Source organism: Eptatretus burgeri, chromosome 9, assembly GCF_056783735.1.
Source record: "Eptatretus burgeri isolate ZD-2024b chromosome 9, Ebu_testis_v1, whole genome shotgun sequence".
NCBI classification, from domain to species: domain Eukaryota; kingdom Metazoa; phylum Chordata; class Myxini; order Myxiniformes; family Myxinidae; genus Eptatretus; species Eptatretus burgeri.
Genome location: NC_140969.1, coordinates 70,290,450 through 70,307,949, shown reverse-complemented (window position 1 = coordinate 70,307,949; position 17,500 = coordinate 70,290,450). Strand labels below are relative to the sequence as shown.

General features: G+C 42.6%; 1 protein-coding gene and 1 long non-coding RNA gene across 3 annotated transcripts in view; one reads left to right on the top strand and one right to left on the bottom strand.

Moving 5' to 3' along the window:
- Positions 1-1,623, top strand: part of LOC147020308 (uncharacterized) — a 2,308-nt gene extending 685 nt beyond the window's left edge. The window contains exons 1-3 of the long non-coding RNA XR_015061746.1: positions 1-848; positions 1,038-1,095; positions 1,379-1,623. The exon at positions 1-848 is cut by the window's left edge and continues 685 nt beyond it. This is a non-coding gene — a long non-coding RNA (uncharacterized LOC147020308). The remainder of the gene's footprint in view (positions 849-1,037; positions 1,096-1,378) is intronic.
- The window catches only part of LOC147020307 (protein THEMIS-like), a 67,531-nt gene that overhangs the window by 8,634 nt on the left and 41,397 nt on the right, over positions 1-17,500 (bottom strand). For both annotated transcript variants that reach the window (XM_085895606.1, XM_085895607.1), the window contains 4 exons: positions 16,102-16,566; positions 13,048-13,697; positions 12,194-12,538; positions 11,803-11,914 (listed from right to left, as the gene is read on the bottom strand). In XM_085895606.1, the coding sequence (XP_085751732.1) occupies positions 11,803-11,914; positions 12,194-12,538; positions 13,048-13,697; positions 16,102-16,566 (1,572 nt within the window). The remainder of the gene's footprint in view (positions 1-11,802; positions 11,915-12,193; positions 12,539-13,047; positions 13,698-16,101; positions 16,567-17,500) is intronic.

The window sequence follows — 17,500 nt, the reverse complement described above, 5'->3', positions numbered from 1 at the left end:
CTTTTAAACATAAATTTAATCAAAAACATTTTAGGGCATTTTAAGTATGTTTTAAAAATGATTCATACAATTTGAGAATATATCGCCCAGTTATTTTCCAAGCTGTCTCGCCCGAAGCATCATTTCCTGTGGCCACACCCAATGACTAAGCAATCTCCTCATCGTTGCCTTATAAGTGATTCGCCAGACAAAGTTTCTGCCAGACGGGATTTTCATTTTTACAACTGAGACATGAGCGATCTTTCTTCCGCGAACAAAACAGCTCAACACAAAGTTGGTAAGCTTGTGTATGGGTTCCTCTTTGAACGATGAAGCAATTGATTATAAATTAAATCGTGATAATTCTGATATATTTGTTTTTTCTTGGCAGGTCCTTGGAAGAAGAGCAGTTTACATATCACGACGAGGTGCATGAAATTAAATGCTCTTATTGAAGAGGTCAATCATCTTAGAAGAGAATTGAAAAACATTTTTAATGACTGACACGACGTCTTATCACGGCCTCTGATCTTTTTGCCATCTTGTACCAATGGTAAAAAAAACTGAGACATGGACTCACTCTCTTCCGATGAAGATAACAGCTCACTACAAAGTTGGTAAGTTTGTGTATGGTTTCCTCTTTGAACGATGAAGTAATTGATTATAAATTAAATCGTGATAATGCGAAAATATATATTTTTTCCTGGCAGGTCCTTGGAAGAAGTGGAGTTTACATATCACGATGAGGTGCATCAAATGAATGCTGTTATTGAAGAGGTCAATGATTTTAGAAGAGAATTGAAAAACATTTATAATGACTGGTACGAAGTCTTATCACAGCCTCTGATCTCGAATGAATTAAACCAATGGTGAGACACGTGTGTGTGTGTGTGTGTGTGTGTGTGTGTGTGTGTGTCTCTCTTTCCCTGTCTGTTTGTCTCTCTCTATCTCTCCCTGTCTGTCTCTTTGTATCTCTCTCTTTCTGTCTTTCTACCTACCTCTCTCTGTCTGTCTCTCCATCTATACCCTTGACTCATTATTTTTTATTTTTTTTTCAGCTCGATCACACAACATAAGCTGTTGAAGCAATCTGGTACAACACATGATTTTCTGGAGGTAAATGTTTCTGAATTATTATTTAGTTATTTGTTTATTAATATCACTCTCTCTTTGGAATGTCGCCTTATGTTGGTTGCATCATTAGTTTGGACGCGGTTTTGCCAGTACACTGGAATTCATTTTATTGGCCTTGGAAGGATGACAGGCTGAGTCGGCCTCCTGGTGTGTTAATTCAGTGGTCAACGAGGCTTGAACTTAGAACCAACACCAAGCTTACTCATATTACCATGTAATTATCTTTATAAAACCTAATTATTATCCACTTTTTGTTTCAAAACAGAATATGGTGTCTGAGTTTCGAAATCACAAGACATCTGAAGAAGATTGCTGGGAAAGATTATACATCCTCGCAAATGAATATTTAATATTTTCAATTTTGATTAATTGTATTTGTTTTGTTTACAATTACTTGATTTTGAATTTCAAAAAAAGGATCAAGACATGAAGGAGAGGGAGGGAGGAGGGTGGGGGGGTTAGGTGCGCTCCCCCAATGACCCATCACCCCCTCATCCCACCCCTCCCCTCCCCACGTGTGTGTGTGGGGAAGGGTGGGGGTGGAATGAGGGAGGTGGTGGGTCAAAGGTGGGGGCGCACAGGGGGGATGAGGGGGGTGAGGCTTGTGTGGGTGGGGTTTATGTGGGCGGGGCTTGTGTGGGTGGGGCTTGTGTGGGTGGGGTTTATGTGGGTGAGGCTTGTGTGGGCGGGGCTTCGGTGGGGTTTATGTGGGTGGGCTTCGGTGGGGTTTGTGTGGGTAGGGTTTTTGTGGGTGGTGCTTGTGTGGGTGGGGTTTATGTGGGCAGGGTTTATGTGGGCAGGGTTTTTGTGGGCAGGGTTTATGTGGGCAGGGTTTATGTGGGCAGGGTTTATGTGGGCAGGGCTTCGGTGGGGCTTATGTGGGAGGGGTGAATGTGGATGAGGCTTATGTGGATGAGGTTTGTGTGGATGAGGTTTGTGTGGATAAATGGATGGGTGGATGGGTGGATGAGTGGAGCTTGTGTGGATGGGTGGATAATTTTTAATTAAATAAACATGTTGTGTGTGGGGAACTAATTAACTAATCACTAATTATGTGAATATGATGAATATGGGTGGAGCTTGTGTGGGGTTTGTGTGTGTGGAGCTTGTGTGGAGCTTGTGGGGGGTTTGTGTGTGGTGGGTTTTGTGTGGAGTTTGTGTGGGGTGGGGTTTGTGTGGAGCTTGTGTGGGGTGGGGTTTATGTGGGTGGGTTTTGTGTGGGCGGAGTCAAAAAAGGGCGGAGTCAAAAAATTTCAATTTATCTTTGTCTTTTGTAATTCCTGTGAATAAAATGAACCTAAAATCTCTTCCCCTTCCAAATCATATATCTTATAAGTCCAAGGAACCGTATCTATTACATCAACAATTTTAAAAAGTTCGTTCGTCCATCGTTTAACATAACCCTTTTCCAAATGAGATTTCCACCTATATATTCTTACGATATCACCAACTTTGAACTTAGGTTTTCTGACATTCATCTCTTTTTCATATTTTAATTTTGTAAATGTTTCTGATGGTTTCATATTTGTTGACGTGTGAACCGTGTCATTATACTTATCCACAATATCCTGAATAAAAGATGACCATTGTTGTGAATCGAGTTGTGTGAATTTTTTATATAATCTCTCTTTTAAGGTATGATTAAAACGTTCAACAACAACTGCCTTCCCTTCATTAAAGGTACTGTATAATGTAATACTGTTAGCCTGGTGTGTTGGCGCAGTGGTTAGGGCAGCGGCTTGGGATACAAAAGGTCCTGAGTTCAAGCCCCGTTGAGCCACTGAATTAATACACCAGGGGGTTGACTCAGCCTGTCATCCTTCCGAGGTCGGCGAAATGAGTACCAGTATACTGGGCCGGTGTATACCCCGGTTAAAAATAGGTGTACCATATCCCTGTGTGTCGTAAGAGGCGACCAGGGTTGCGTCAGGAAGGGCATCCGGCGTAAAACATGTGCCAAATCACTATGCGGATCATACGGATGATCCGCTGTGGCAACCCCTAACGGGAGCAGCCGAAAGAAGAAGAAGAAGAAGATAATGTAATACTGTTATTTTTTAGAAAATTCATAAATGTCTTGTTATAAAACTCTCTACCCTCATCAGTCCACAATTTTTTAGGTTTTCTCTTACTTTTATTAAATATCTGTTGAAAGGCTAACATAAGAGTATTACCTGTTTTGTTTTTTAATGGTACAATCCATGCGTATCTACTCCTCAAATCAATAACGGTTAAAGCATACTTGTACCCCTTATCATTATTGAGTTCAATCAAATCAGCAGACCAGATATAATCTACTTCCTTGGAATAAACTTTCCTTCTCTGAAACTTTGTGAATATTGGTTTATGTAATTCATCAGCTAATTGCTCTTCAGTCTTAATGACATCATTAGAGCCTATAAGTTTTTTTGAATTTCCAAGTCCAAGTTTCAATTTAGCACTGATCATCTTCTTCGCAATGAACCGATCAACTTTTTCTCTCAAGGTTGGATTTTGTATCAGAGACAAATTATACAACATTTCTCGATCGGCTTCATGCTTTTCTTCCAACGTTGTGGTATTCCCATAATCAATATCGTGTCTCATGCACACTTCATCAACTCTATTGATGGGTTTACTCCATGATTTAGGATTGTCTGCCTTATCTAATCTTTTATCCAAGTTTGTGCCTGGACCACAGAAAAAATACCCTGGTAGATGTAATTCCCCTGGTATTCCAGTAGTTGTAAATTTACTTCCTGATAAAAACTTTTGTATATCTCCTCCTAGTTTGTGTTTGGAGATAAATTGATTTTTTTTTGAACCACACACCGAACATATACCTTTTTGTATAACCCTGTTATTTTTACTTTTAATATATGAAATATTTTTAGTATTCGTTTTCTTTTTACATTTGAGACAATAACTCATTTATTTATGTGAAAAATTCCTGCAGAGTGCAAAAACCTTTTTAGTTTCCAACATGCACATTTGAATCTTAATTTTTAAAACATAAAGAATCCTTAGAAATCACCCCCTCATCACCCCCTATATATATATATATATATATATATATATATATATATATATATATATATATATATATATATATATATATATATATATATATACATATATAAAGAATCCTTAGAAATGCCTTCACTCTCTCCTCCATTTATTTAAGAAAAAAAATAAAAATGAAAAACTTGAATTAAAATGAATATGTTGTCGATGTCAATAGTCTTGCAGAAAATATTTCAAATAGACTTGTCAATTCTTTGTTTTCCTCCTCGGTGGGTTGAGTTATTTTCTGAAATACCACCAATCTTTTTTTAATCTCACTGGTTTCCATATTTTGATATTTATTTTGTCTCGCTCTTTCCTCCCTCTCCTTCTCTTTCTTCTCCCTCTCCTCCTTCTCCCTCTTCTCCCTCTCCTCCTTCTCTATCTTCTCCCTCTCCTCCTTCTCTTTCTTCTCCTTTTCCTCCTTCTCTTTCTTCTCCCTCTCCTCCTTCTCTCTCTTCTACTTTTCCTCCTCTTCCCTCTCTTCTTCAACTCCTTCCTCATCCCTTATTATCCTTGAATCGCTTACACCCCATAGAATATCATACATATATTCATCAGGATTTCTTGTTATTCCTGTATCCAAAATAATTTTTTTTACAACAGGAAACCAATAAAATTTCTTTTGAATTTCGAAAAGAGCCTTACCTTTTCTTAACTTTATAATTTTTTCATTATTTAACATTCTAATTAAATCTAAAGTTGTCGGTTTATCAACATCAGCATAATGCCAATCTTTTATTGAAAATACCTCATTCTTATGTTGTAGAACATATTTATTAAAATACCGAATACCTTTTTCTTGAAGGTATGCTTGGACACAGAAATGATAATTTTCTTGAAGCCTTCTTGCTGTCATTTATGTATTAGAAATATATGTTAGAATAATATTATGGCACGAAACACCTCCCCATCTTCCCATAGTTAAATCCTTTTGTATTTCCTTACTTATTATATATAAACCTGTTTTATATAATGCTCTTCGACTCTTCCCATGCTCTTCGAGCCAAAGAAAGCTGCATAAAGTAACCGTGGAAAGCTACGCAAGGTAAGTGATCAAATATCTTTACAGCTGTGGAGGAACTCCCACCCCTCCCCCTTTTCCTCCCTCTTCCTTCCTCCCACCACCCACTGCACCCATTCCAAACTCCCACCCCACTCCCCTCCCTCCTCCCACCTCCACCCCAACCCCTCCCTACTCCCACAAAGGAATTTTTGCATGGTGTATATTGTTACGGATCTGGAAACCATAAGCATTCAACATACAGATGTCCCAAAAGTCAGTTATGTCATTCAGTATGTGTGTAGTCAGATCCCTTTCCTTTTGTCTCATGGGAGAATCAAAGGCGTGCGTTGCGATTTCTTTTGAGTGAGGTTATTAAATCTTTACATCTAACGAACTCTCCAACAAGCCATCTATCAACTACCACATCTGCATGACCCCTTTGGCCCATCATGCTCCATCACCATCCGCTGGCTGCTCGTACCTTGACTTTCCGAGAGGGGGTCTCGTGGTTCCAGTTCTCGGCTCCCACGAACGTTGTAACTCTTGTATGATGACCTTCGCAGCGCAGACACTGTTACTCGTCGAGAGCGAAGCCACGTGGAGGAGTAACTGGGGTCTCCTGGCAGGGGCCTCGGCCCCGCCCCGGAAAGGTGGGCCAGAGGACCCTGTCCAATCAGAAGTGGATGGCGAGGTGTGTTTTGCCAAGGGCCCCTCCCCGTGGAGAGAGGCCAATAAATCTCCGAGACTCTGTAAAAAGGGTCCGGACGAGTTTGCTTTCACGGTGGCTGTAACGGGTCGAGTTTGTTTTCATGGTGGCTGTAAGCGGTCAGTTTTGTTTCAGGTGGCTGTACGGGATTCTGGAATTTCACGGTGGCTGTACGGGATTCTGGAGTGTCACGGTGGCTGTACGGGATTCTGGAGTTTCACGGTGGCTGTAACGGGTCAAGTTTGTTTTCATGGTGGCTGTAAGCAGTCAGTTTTGTTTCACCGTGGCTGTACGGGATTCTGGAGTTTCACGGTGGCTGTAACGGGTCGAGTTTGTTTTCATGGTGGCTGTAAGCAGTCAGTTTTGTTTCTCAGTGGCTGTATGGGATTCTGGAGTTTCACGGTGGCTGTAACGGGTCGAGTTTGTTGTCATGGTGGCTGTAAGCAGTCAGTTTTGTTTCACGGTGGCTGTAACAGGTCGAGTTTGTTTTTATGGTTGCTGAAAGCAGTCATTTTTGTTTCTCGGTGGCTGTCACGGGTCGAGTTTGTTTTCATGGTGGCTGTAAGCAGTCAATTTTGTTTCACGCTGGCTGTATGGGATTCTGGAGTTTCATGGTGGCTGTAACGGGTCGAGTTTGTTTTCATGGTGGCTGTAAGCAGTGAGTTTTGTTTCACGGTGGCTGTACGGGATTCTGGAGTTTCACCATGGCGGTAACGGGTCAAGTTTGCTTTCATGGTGGCTGTAAGCAGTCAGTTTTGTTTCACGGTGGCTGTATGGGATTCTGGAGTTTCACGGTGGCTGTAACGGGTCGAGTTTGTTTTCATGGTGGCTGTAAGCAGTCAGTTTTGTTTCACGGTGGCTGTACGGGATTCTGGAGTTTCATGGTGGCTGTTTTACCGGTCGAGTTTGTTTTCATGGTGGCTGTAAGCAGTCAGTTTTGTTTCACGGTGGCTGTACGGGATTCTGGAGTTTCATGGTGGCTGTAACGGGTCAAGTTTGTTTTCATGGTGGCTGTAAGCAGTCAGTTTTGTTTCACGGTGGCTGTAACGGGTCGAGTTTGCTTTCACGGTTGGCTGTAAGCAGTCAGTTTTGTTTCACGGTGGCTGTACGGGATTCTGGAGTTTCACGGTGGCTGTAACGGGTCAAGTTTGTTTTCATGGTGGCTGTAAGCAGTCAGTTTTGTTTCACCGTGGCTGTACGGGATTCTGGAGTTTCACGGTGGCTGTAACAGGTCGAGTTTGTTTTCATGGTGGCTGTAAGCAGTCAGTTTTGTTTCTCAGTGGCTGTAACAGGTCGAGTTTGTTTTCATGGTGGCTGTAAGCAGTCAGTTTTGTTTCACGGTGGCTGTATGGGATTCTGGAGTTTCACGGTGGCTGTAACGGGTCGAGTTTGTTTTCATGGTGGCTGTAAGCAGTCAGTTTTGTTTCACGGTGGCTGTATGGGATTCTGGAGTTTCATGGTGGCTGTAACGGGTCGAGTTTGTTTTCATGGTGGCTGTAAGCAGTGAGTTTTGTTTCACGGTGGCTGTATGGGATTCTGGAGTTTCACAGTGGCTGTAACGGGTCGAGTTTGTTTTCATGGTGGCTGTAAGCAGTCAGTTTTGTTTCACGGTGGCTGTACGGGATTCTGGAGTTTCATGGTGGCTGTAACGGGTCAAGTTTGTTTTCATGGTGTCTGTAAGCAGTCAGTTTTGTTTCACGCTGGCTGTAACGGGTCGAGTTTGTTTTCATGGTGGCTGTAAGCAGTCAGTTTTGTTTCTCGGTGGCTGTCACGGGTCGAGTTTGTTTTTATGGTGGCTGTAAGCAGTCAGTTTTGTTTCACGGTGGCTATAACGGGTCGAGTTTACTTTCACGGTGGCTGTAAGCAGTCAGTTTTGTTTCACGGTGGCTGTAAGCAGTCAGTTTTGTTTCACGGTGGCTGTAAGCAGTCAGTTTTGTTTCACGGTGGCTGTACGGGATTCTGGAGTTTCACGGTGGCTGTTACGAGGAGTTTTAATGAAGGACGGAGCGACCCTGACCTCCCTCCGTGGACCCCGATTGTTCACCACCCAAGCTCCGCCACGAACCACGAATCCCTACGTGTGATTGGGGACCGGACCAACGACCTTTGTCAGGTGCCGCATCGTGGAGCATGCCCTTCCTCCAACGGTCAGGTACACCACCGCACTCTGGCCCCCAACTTGTCTCTCTCCACGGTTGTGAGGGTCCAATAAAGACTCGGTTTCTTTTCATTGTGTGTGTGTGTGTGTGTGTGTGTGTGTGTGTGTGTGTGTGTGTGTGTGTGTGTGTGTGTGTGTGTGTGTGTGTGTGTGTGTGTGTGTGTGTGTCTGCGTGTGGGCCCATCTTGTAAGTATATCTGAATAAGTGTTTTTGCTCCTTGTAAATATTCCTTCTTGCATATTCGCGTTAAGTCTTGCCTTTGTCTTTTTTATTGTAAATAAACATTTGTAGAAATATCCCCAGTCCGTTTCTGTCTCTTCTTGAATTGGTCCAGCATGGTTCGGATCTGAGTTGAGGTGGGGTTTTATCCCGTATAATACATTCATTCCAGCCGGCACGGCTTTGGCAGTTTCCGCTCGGCTGCACCCGAACCAGAGTTGGTAGTCGGTAGTTGGAACTCTACCGCAGTCGGTAGAGTGACCCGGTTCGAGCAAGATGTGCCTAGGGCGTGGTTTCCCCGGTTGTCGAAATCGTGTAATTAATTAGGTAAATTGGTTATACACAAGTAGACCCTACGCTACGTGGTTTAAATATTGGCGACCACGGTTGGTTAAACGACCCGCCAGCTTGCAGAGTTATCTGAGTGACAGCCTACAATTCCGGGGGAGTTTGGTGGGAGATGACGCAAGCTTTCCCCACCTAGTGCTCGTTCTCGCCACCGACCCCCCGGCCCACAACAATATTAAAGTGAACGTGGACAGAATAACTTCAAAAAAAAATCTCTCGGCATTTTCCCCAGCGGCCTTCCAACTAATTAATTATTATAGATACACCCTCTGAGTGGGTCAGTTTGTGCATTACTTGATTAAAAATGTGTAGTCTGTGTTTTGTAAGAAGACTATGTATGTTTGTGTGGTGTGTGTTTAAAAGGTTCTAGACGGTCTAAACTAAACTCCAAAGGGTACATTCCAATTGCAGTTAGTGTCGAAGAGGTGGAATGGGTCAAAAAAGGTCTGAGTAGTCTAAAGCTCGAAATGGTCAAGGGACCAAACTATCTAATCTATCTGAAGGGTGTATGGGGTCTTAAGGTTCTTTGGGGTCTCAAGGGTCTTTGGGGTCTTAAAGATCTTAACGTGTCTAAATGGTTTTTAATGGGTCTTAGGGGTCTTAGTGGTCCTTGGGTGTCTTTTGGGACGAAAGGGTATTTGTGGTCTTGGGGGTCTTCAAATTCACAAGAGGTCTTTGGGGTCTTCAGGGTCTTAACAGGTCTTCAGGGTCTTAAAGGGCGTAAGGGTTCTTTAAAGGTCTTGGGGATATTTGTGGTCTAAAGGGTGTTCAATGTCTTAAGGGTGTTAAGGGACTTACAGGCCTTCAGGGACTTTAAAGGCTGAGGGGGTGTGCTACCGCCTTTGGTCTGTGTGCTTTGGTCTGTGTGCCCAATTTTGTGGTTTTAGGTCCAATGGTCTTTGCAAAAAACACAAACAGACAGACAGACAGACAGACAGACAGACAGACAGGCAGACAAGAAGGTGTCAGGTGGTAGCCTGATAGGTGTGACGAAAATTATGCAAATGACGTCAATATCACCTTGACTTTTGAACATGGTTGCAATTTGATACCTGTATCTTTGAACAACCAAACAAATGAGAAAAAACGGCATAAGATGAAAATTTTCAATTTTCATCATAACAAACAGTGTTCAATAACAAAATAACGACTCGGGACCGAAAAAAATCACAGAACAATTGGAAAGCATCTGTAAATGAAAATGTAAATAAATAAATAAATAAAACAAATGAAAATAAGATCGAAAAAAGGAAATGAACAAGATCGATGCAGGTGAGCGACCCGAGACAATGGAGGAAGCACGTGGTTCGTTATTACACACAATGTGTAAGCATTTCCTCTCGTATCTAATAAAATAGACACCCTCTTCCACATCCCCAGCTTGGCTCATTCAGCTGTGACAACGAATGATATTTAGGAAGTGGTTTTGGGGCTGAAACAAGCTGCATACTCATATTTCAAAATTTCCCATCAAATCTTCCTTTCCTCTTTTATTGAGAATTTTAGGTTCCAGTGTTGGCCGAGTGAACATGAAACGTGATGTGGTCGGGTAGAAACATGCAAATCAAAGAGAATGGGTGGGAGAGGTGCGGTGGAATACAAAATGTCTTTTGTTTTTGGCCTGATCTCTCACTGGTGAAGAATCATAAAAATTCTAGGAGTGGGATCTGGGCGGATCTTCACCAAAATCTAATCAGTTCGTCCATTCGTCGTTGTCACACACTGAACCTGTCCACAAAATTTCATTCAGATCCGTCCACAACTTTTTGAGATATGCTGCACACAGACAAACAGACAGAAAGGGGGGTGAAAACATAACCTCCTTCACCTCCTTCAGCTCAGAGTGCGATCTTTGGTGGCGGAGGTAACTAGAACGGCAATCGGTCGAGCGCATACCTCTGCCAGGCTGAATAGCTCACGTTTTTTTATCCCATTGATAGGCCGGTTCTGCATCTGGTCCTGAACCAAAATCTATTTGGCTTGGCCTTGCCATCTCCCCAACCTGTCCACCTAGTTTTGTCGTAACCTTTCCACAACTTTTTGAAACATCACGCTATCTATTGTTTTTGGTCCCATATCTCGATGGTGAAGAAGCAGTTAAGAAATTAAAAACAATTCTCCAATGTGGATCTGGATTTTCACCAAAATCGAATCGATTCTGCCTTGTCACACACTCGACACGTCCACAAAGTTTCGTCCGAATACGTGCACAACTTTTTGAGATATCCTGTTCGCAGACAAACAAACAGAGGTGAAAACATAATCTCCGTCAACCTTCAGTGACGGAGGCAATAACAGACAAGTGGAAGTTCATGCATTGCGTGTCGAGCCATTGTGTAATTATGATGGAACATAGATGCGAAAACAGGAATCCGTATCTTAGACAAGGTTTTGACAAAATAGTTTGGTGGGATTCATTAAGATCAGAGAGTGAGTGGGTCGAACATAGATGCGACGTAACGCTGTGACGTAGGGTAGACGGACAATGAAAAGGAGACTGTGACGTAGGGTAGACGGACAATGAAAAGGAGACTGTGACGTAGGGTAGACGGACAATGAAAAGGAGACTGTGACGTAGGGTAGACGGACAATGAAAAGGAGACTGTGACATAGGGTAGACAGACAGGACACCAAAATTTTGCCCCTCATCCAAGTGCTTAGTCAATACTCGACACGCAAGTAGACCAACCGATATACTTACAAATCTTCAATACCTTCCACAAGTTACAAACGAACCCAAATGCAATACCCCTCTCCTCTGTCGAGGGTCATAAAAGGAAGGATTGCAATTTTGTAGAATATTCTCGACATTATTACAAGACACGGAGAAAAGAGAAGAGATCATTTGCATTGGGTTAAGGAACTCGTGTAGCATTCAGTCGTTTGTGAGTGAATAAGATGATTATTTGTGACCTTCGTTGGTAGAATGGATCGTCATCCCTTTAGAGTGAAAGCCACGATGCCACAAAACCCATAAATTAAGAAATAGCCTTGAATTTTGTGAAAGCGGAGGCCCTGGCCTATCCTGGACTCTGGTTCACGTAGGTCAGTGGGATGTAACCAATGAAGCAATTTGGAAACGTATAAAGCAGCGCTACTGAAGTTTCCCACGAGAGAAAGAAGAATGCTGTACGAGTGAAGAGTGTTAAAAAAAACTGACCTTTAGACATAGTGAGAGGGACACAACAATGACATCCTAACCCTCTTACTTCGTCCTCTGGGAAATGGTTTTGGAGAATCCAGACTCTCCTTGTCCTGCTGTATTTTGCCCAGGACGTCATTTACACAAGCATCTTGTTTGTTTTCCTTTGGGTTTTCCCTCTGTGGTCAGAAAGCAGGAAAGGAAGCAGAATGGAAGGCAACCGAGGCAGTATCGAGTGATTATTCTGTTCATCATTTATCTCAAGCAGACATACTCCACCTTGAAGGACCACAGACAAGCTTTGTTAATGTATATTTTGAAGGCATTTCAGTAAATCCACGAAGAAGTAATAGGTGATTGGTCTTTCGATCAGTCTTCATCATCATAAGCAGTTTTTCATTCACATTTTCACAAATTTTATTCCCATACCTCAATGATAGTATGGTCATGAGTCTTACCTGCTTCACCAGAGTACTGTCTCTTTGAGGCTTGATGCCCTTTGGCGGGCGCTTCGGTGCCACCTGCTTGCTTGTGCTCTCGAATGCCTTGATACGCAGGTAGGATTCTTGGTTAAGGGGTTTGATGGTTTCTTCTGAGCAGGGTATACTAGTGGGTGCTTCACAGACAACAGTTTCCAGCATACGAACGGTCAGGTAGAAGCGATCCACAGGAATCTCAAAACTTCCTCTATCCTTGATGGTGGTTGGAAGTGTAGCAACCAAGCAGCGATCCATGATGCTGCACTCGATGGTCAATGTCCCTTTAATCCATTTCAAAGGTGCTGTATGGCCCCATTCTTCACACTGCATTAATAGGACATCATTTGCACAGGCCTGTTTCTTCTATGATACAATGTTTAATTCTAATAGCAACACAGGTGTCATTTTACTCACTTTACTTCACCCTAACTGGCTCTTTAATGACTTTCAGCAAGTGGATTCATCTGCTTGCATTGCATGGTCTAGTCTACAAGTAATTTTAATCTATAGTTTGGCTAGCTGCTATAACAAGTCGGGATTGGCACAAAAAAAATGCTACCTGTGAAAGGTAATGTTGCTCCTAAATTCGTCAAACCGAATAAAAATCATTTACATATTCATCTTTTCATTCACATCGCAAAACTGAACTGAACCCTACTGGTTCGCAATATCTGCTTTCTGTTCATGAGCTTGTAAGTGCTTTCAGGGTGATATCTGAAGTCGGTGCGTACCACCAACCAACCATGCACTGCCTTCATTCATAGGAGATATTGAGAAGGAACTTTTCTACGATTGTTGGAACAACAAACATAACAGAAGTCGTGTACACTTACTTTTACTTCAAGTGGAAAGTTGGAAGTCTTTGTCAGATCACTGATGGACATTGGCTCTTTGTCCATGAGGACTTCGACAAAATCCCCACTGGCATTACAATCAAGCCACACGCTGGTGTTATCGTTTTTTCGAATGGCTTTGATTATTTCAACACCATTGTTGTAAGTGATGTTGTACGTCTTGACTTCGTACAGGTCTCCGACGTCGATGCAAATGGTGGTTCGATCGCACGAATCGAAACTTTTTGTGGCTACAAAGTTTGTGACGTTGAATGCTCGACATTCGTGAATCGTGCTGAGCTTGCGAGCTATTCGGAAAAACCTTCCCATGTATTGCTCTCCTATCAGGAAATGTTGCGGTGGCTGTGAATCAATCCCATGGTTCTTGGTGAGCACAAACTTCTTCACCATTGTGCTTTTGTGCAGCACCAGGTGGGATCCGTTCTCAAAGCTAACAAAGCCACCATGTAAGGCAAGGTTGAAGCGATCGCTCTCACAAACTTCAACTTGTAAGGGGAATTGGATATCCGTTTGGCTGTGGATTTCACCAAGAGTTACGACTGGTCGGCTAAGCTGCGTCTTTCCCACTCGTGTGACATCGGCCACTTCAACATCAGTTGAAGAAAGAAACTCCAACATTTCTTTCCCATCTGTGGTGGGAAAAAGTTTCAAGTATCATCTTGGGGTTCAGAATGTGAAAGATCATTCAGAAAAACCTGCTGAGCTCAGAATATTCATACAAGCAAGATACCTTCTGATTATTATGTGGACATTCTCTTGAGTCAAGAACATATAATCCCCTTCACATTTACTTTACAAGATCGAGGCTCATGAAAGAGCAAGGTGGGGGGGGGGACTAATGGGGGCAGATGGGCAATGCTGAGACACAATAAGTAAGGGAATGAACAAACGGAGAGAGAGAGAGAGAGAGAGAGAGAGAGAGAGAGAGAGAGAGAGAGAGAGAGAGAGAGAGAGAGAGAGAGAGAGAGAGAGAGAGAGAGAGAGAGAGAGAGAGAGAGAGAGAGAGAGAGAGAGAGAGAGAGAGAGAGAGAGAGAGAGAGAGAGAGAGAGAGAGAGAGAGAGAGAGAGAGAGAATGAATGAATGAGAGGGAATGAATGAGAGGGAATGCCCAGCCAAAATGCGAGTGAGAACTATCAGACATGAGAGTTGTACTCTCACATACTATAGTTGGAAACAGGTCCTACTACAGTACTCTGCAGAGAATTACTACAGGAAAGGAATGCTATTTTTGCCTGGGCAGGGGTAGAAAATTTTCTGGTGGAGATGCAGCGGCCATGAAATTGTCCTGCACCACCTGCTTGAAGCCGTCGAGGGAAGAGAGGGATTGAATAGCCCAAGGAAGCTGATTACTCAATGAAGAAAGATTTTTCCACAAAAGCTCAACAAACAACATGTCACATGCTTGCCAATTGGTTTCTCATTTGCAGGTTTTAATATTCAAGGTGTTTATAATTCAATTTGAAAAGCAAAACCTCTCAAAGTTTAAACCGTTGAGAAGTATCATTTCACTGCTAGATTCTCTCTCTCTCTCTCTCTCTCTCTCCCTCTCCCTCTCTCTCTCCATCTCTCCATCTCTCCATCTCTCTCCATCTCTCTCCATCTCTCTCCATCTCTCTCCATCTCTCTCCATCTCTCTCCATCTCTCCATCTCTCCATCTCTCCATCTCTCCATCTCTCCATCTCTCCATCTCTCTATCTCTCTATCTCTCTATCTCTCTATCTCTCTATCTCTCTATCTCTCTATCTCTCTATCTCTCTATCTCTCTATCTCTCTATCTCTCTATCTCTCTATCTCTCTATCTCTCCATCTCTCTCGTGATCCCCAAAAATGATGTCTAAAAAAAATAAGAAGCCATTACAAATATTAAACTATACGTGAAACCTGGGAGAATGAGGATAGTAAGATGGCTGGTGAATTGAGATGACAAACGCAAGGGGGTGGAATAGAGGGGAGAGGGAATAGTAGCAAGATTGAAAAGTGGAAGAGAAGGAAAATTGAGATGGTGGTTGTGTGGGGAGGCAGAAGACAAGTGATTTTTGGGGAGGACTAAAAAATTTCACTATTTTATGTATAAATCCCAAATAGTCCCAAAGGTAAGAACAGAAACGTGATGGCTTACTTTGACTCAGGCCTAATTGAGAGATTCAGGCCTTAAAATTTACATTATAATTCATTTAGAAAACAGAAAGGCATACTTTGTGCTTCTTCATCTATAAATATTTGTGTTTTTGGTACTTTCATTTCACTCCTCAGCATTGCCATTATTCATTGTCACATACTCTTATCACCTCTGCCCACCGAAGGTGGACGAGGTTATGTTTTCACTCATGTCTGTCTGTTTGTGCACAGTATATCTCAAAAAGGTTGTGGACAGATTTGGATGAAATTTGTCCAGTGGAGGTTTGGTCTATAACAACAACGAATTGATTCGATTTTGATGATGATCTGAATCTGGATACTGTTATTTTTTGAGGGATTTTTCAAACAATACATAGCACGATATCTCAAAAAAGTTATGGACGGATTTGGATAAAATTTGGTGGAAATATTGGGTGTGTGACCAGGACGAATTGATTCGATTTGGGTGAAGATCCAGATCTGGGTGGACTGCAGAGGTATGCACTCGACTTAATGCCCTTCTAGTTAAAACTGTAATCTCTGGAAGAGTCCTGCTCATGCTACTTTTGGAGCTTTTTAGCTCTTAATCATGAAGATATTCGTAGAGAGAGAGAGAGAGAGAGAGAGAGAGAGAGAGAGAGAGAGAGAGAGAGAGAGAGAGAGAGAGAGAGAGAGAGAGAGAGAGAGAGAGAGAGAGAGAGAGAGAGAGAGAGAGAGAGAGAGAGAGAGAGAGAGAGAGAGAGAGAGAGAGTCCGAGAGTCCGAGAGAGTCCTGTGGTAAGCTGCACATCGAGCTCGCCTAGACATAGATAGACAAGCAATTCTTGTGGAACGTTTTGGTATTTTTTTGGAATGGTTTACACTCTTGCTATACTTGGCACAAATCGTTGTGTTTCAGTGTGTTACCCTCAAACCTGTATGGAATCCTTGAACAGTGTATATTGCTTGGAGGATCAGATGCCCATTAAAGTTCTGTGGCAATCCTGGGATAGAGGTGTTGTCTTTGTTGGGGGCCAGGCAGACACAACGCTGACGTTTCTGCAAAAGACGTGAGTCGAGTACATCTGTCAGTGGCAATGCGTTCTTATCGATGACTTCAACAAAGCCACCGCAGCAATCAAATGGTAGCAATATTCGTTCAGAGATGAGACTGTCTTGGAGAAGCAAAATTTCCAGCATTTCTTGTTCTCCTTCCTTATGCAGCACCGCACTGGGCACCAGCTGACTGAGTTTGGGGATAGTCTGCCCCCCAGGGAGCACAATAGCCTTGTGGTTAATAAAGGTGGACTGGAGGCCTGGAAAGCAACCGAGCATCAGGTTTTCAGCCAGATCACCTGCGGTCGCAAACCCTTCCGTTTCTGGAACAATGTAGAATGAACCTGGAATGGAAATACAAAATTAAATTTGTGAACCCCACACAACTTAAATTCACATCTAAGACACTTCGTTCTCTTTTTGTTGTCTCATCTATATCATGTTTTTATCTGCTCCAGTATCTTTAGTGGAGACTGCAGACATCTGTTGTTGCACCCCTTGTTCACCAATATGGATGGACAGGATTCGAATATTTTCTGCAGTTACCATCAACACAATTTCCTTTTCCACATTTAAAGAAAGATTCGATGACAAAAACCATATTAGATAGTAACTTATAAATTAAAAATTTGGAAACGCTCTGTGACCCTCCCACAAGTCTGGTTGACATTAAGGATGCAGAGAAACCTCCAAGCCACACCCCTTGCTCAGTTGTATTTAATAATGCCTCAAAATTGATGAACTCGTTAGTGTAACTTATAAATGTCTGAGTGCTGAACTTTGAGCTGTGTGTCATTTAAAACGACAAAATAACATTTGTAAACAGAGATGGTTTTATCAAGAGAAAGGAGCGTGGTCAGAATATCTTTAAAGCATGCCCTGACTGGCCATAGGGCAGTTCTCGCAAATGCCTGGTGGGCCGGACCACTCAGAGGGATAGTGGGCCAGTCGATGTGTGGATTTATTATATATTTTTTAACAATGTGCCTTCTCTTCCTGGAAGGCAAATCCGACTGAAGGCAATCTCAGTACTTTCCAAAAAGTCCACAAAAAGTGTGTGTCAACTCTCAAGAGAGCCCTCTCACTCCTCTAAAATCTGGTGGCACCTTGTTTAGTCTGTTTATGGAGTATACTCCCCTTCCCTCCCTTCCCTCACTTCAAATGGCACCACAACAGACACCACTCATGAGAAGGCCGAATGCCTCAATTCAGTGTTTCCTTCAAAATCTTGTGTCCAAAACCCCTCGCTCTCTGTCGTACCCAACTGCTCCTGAAATC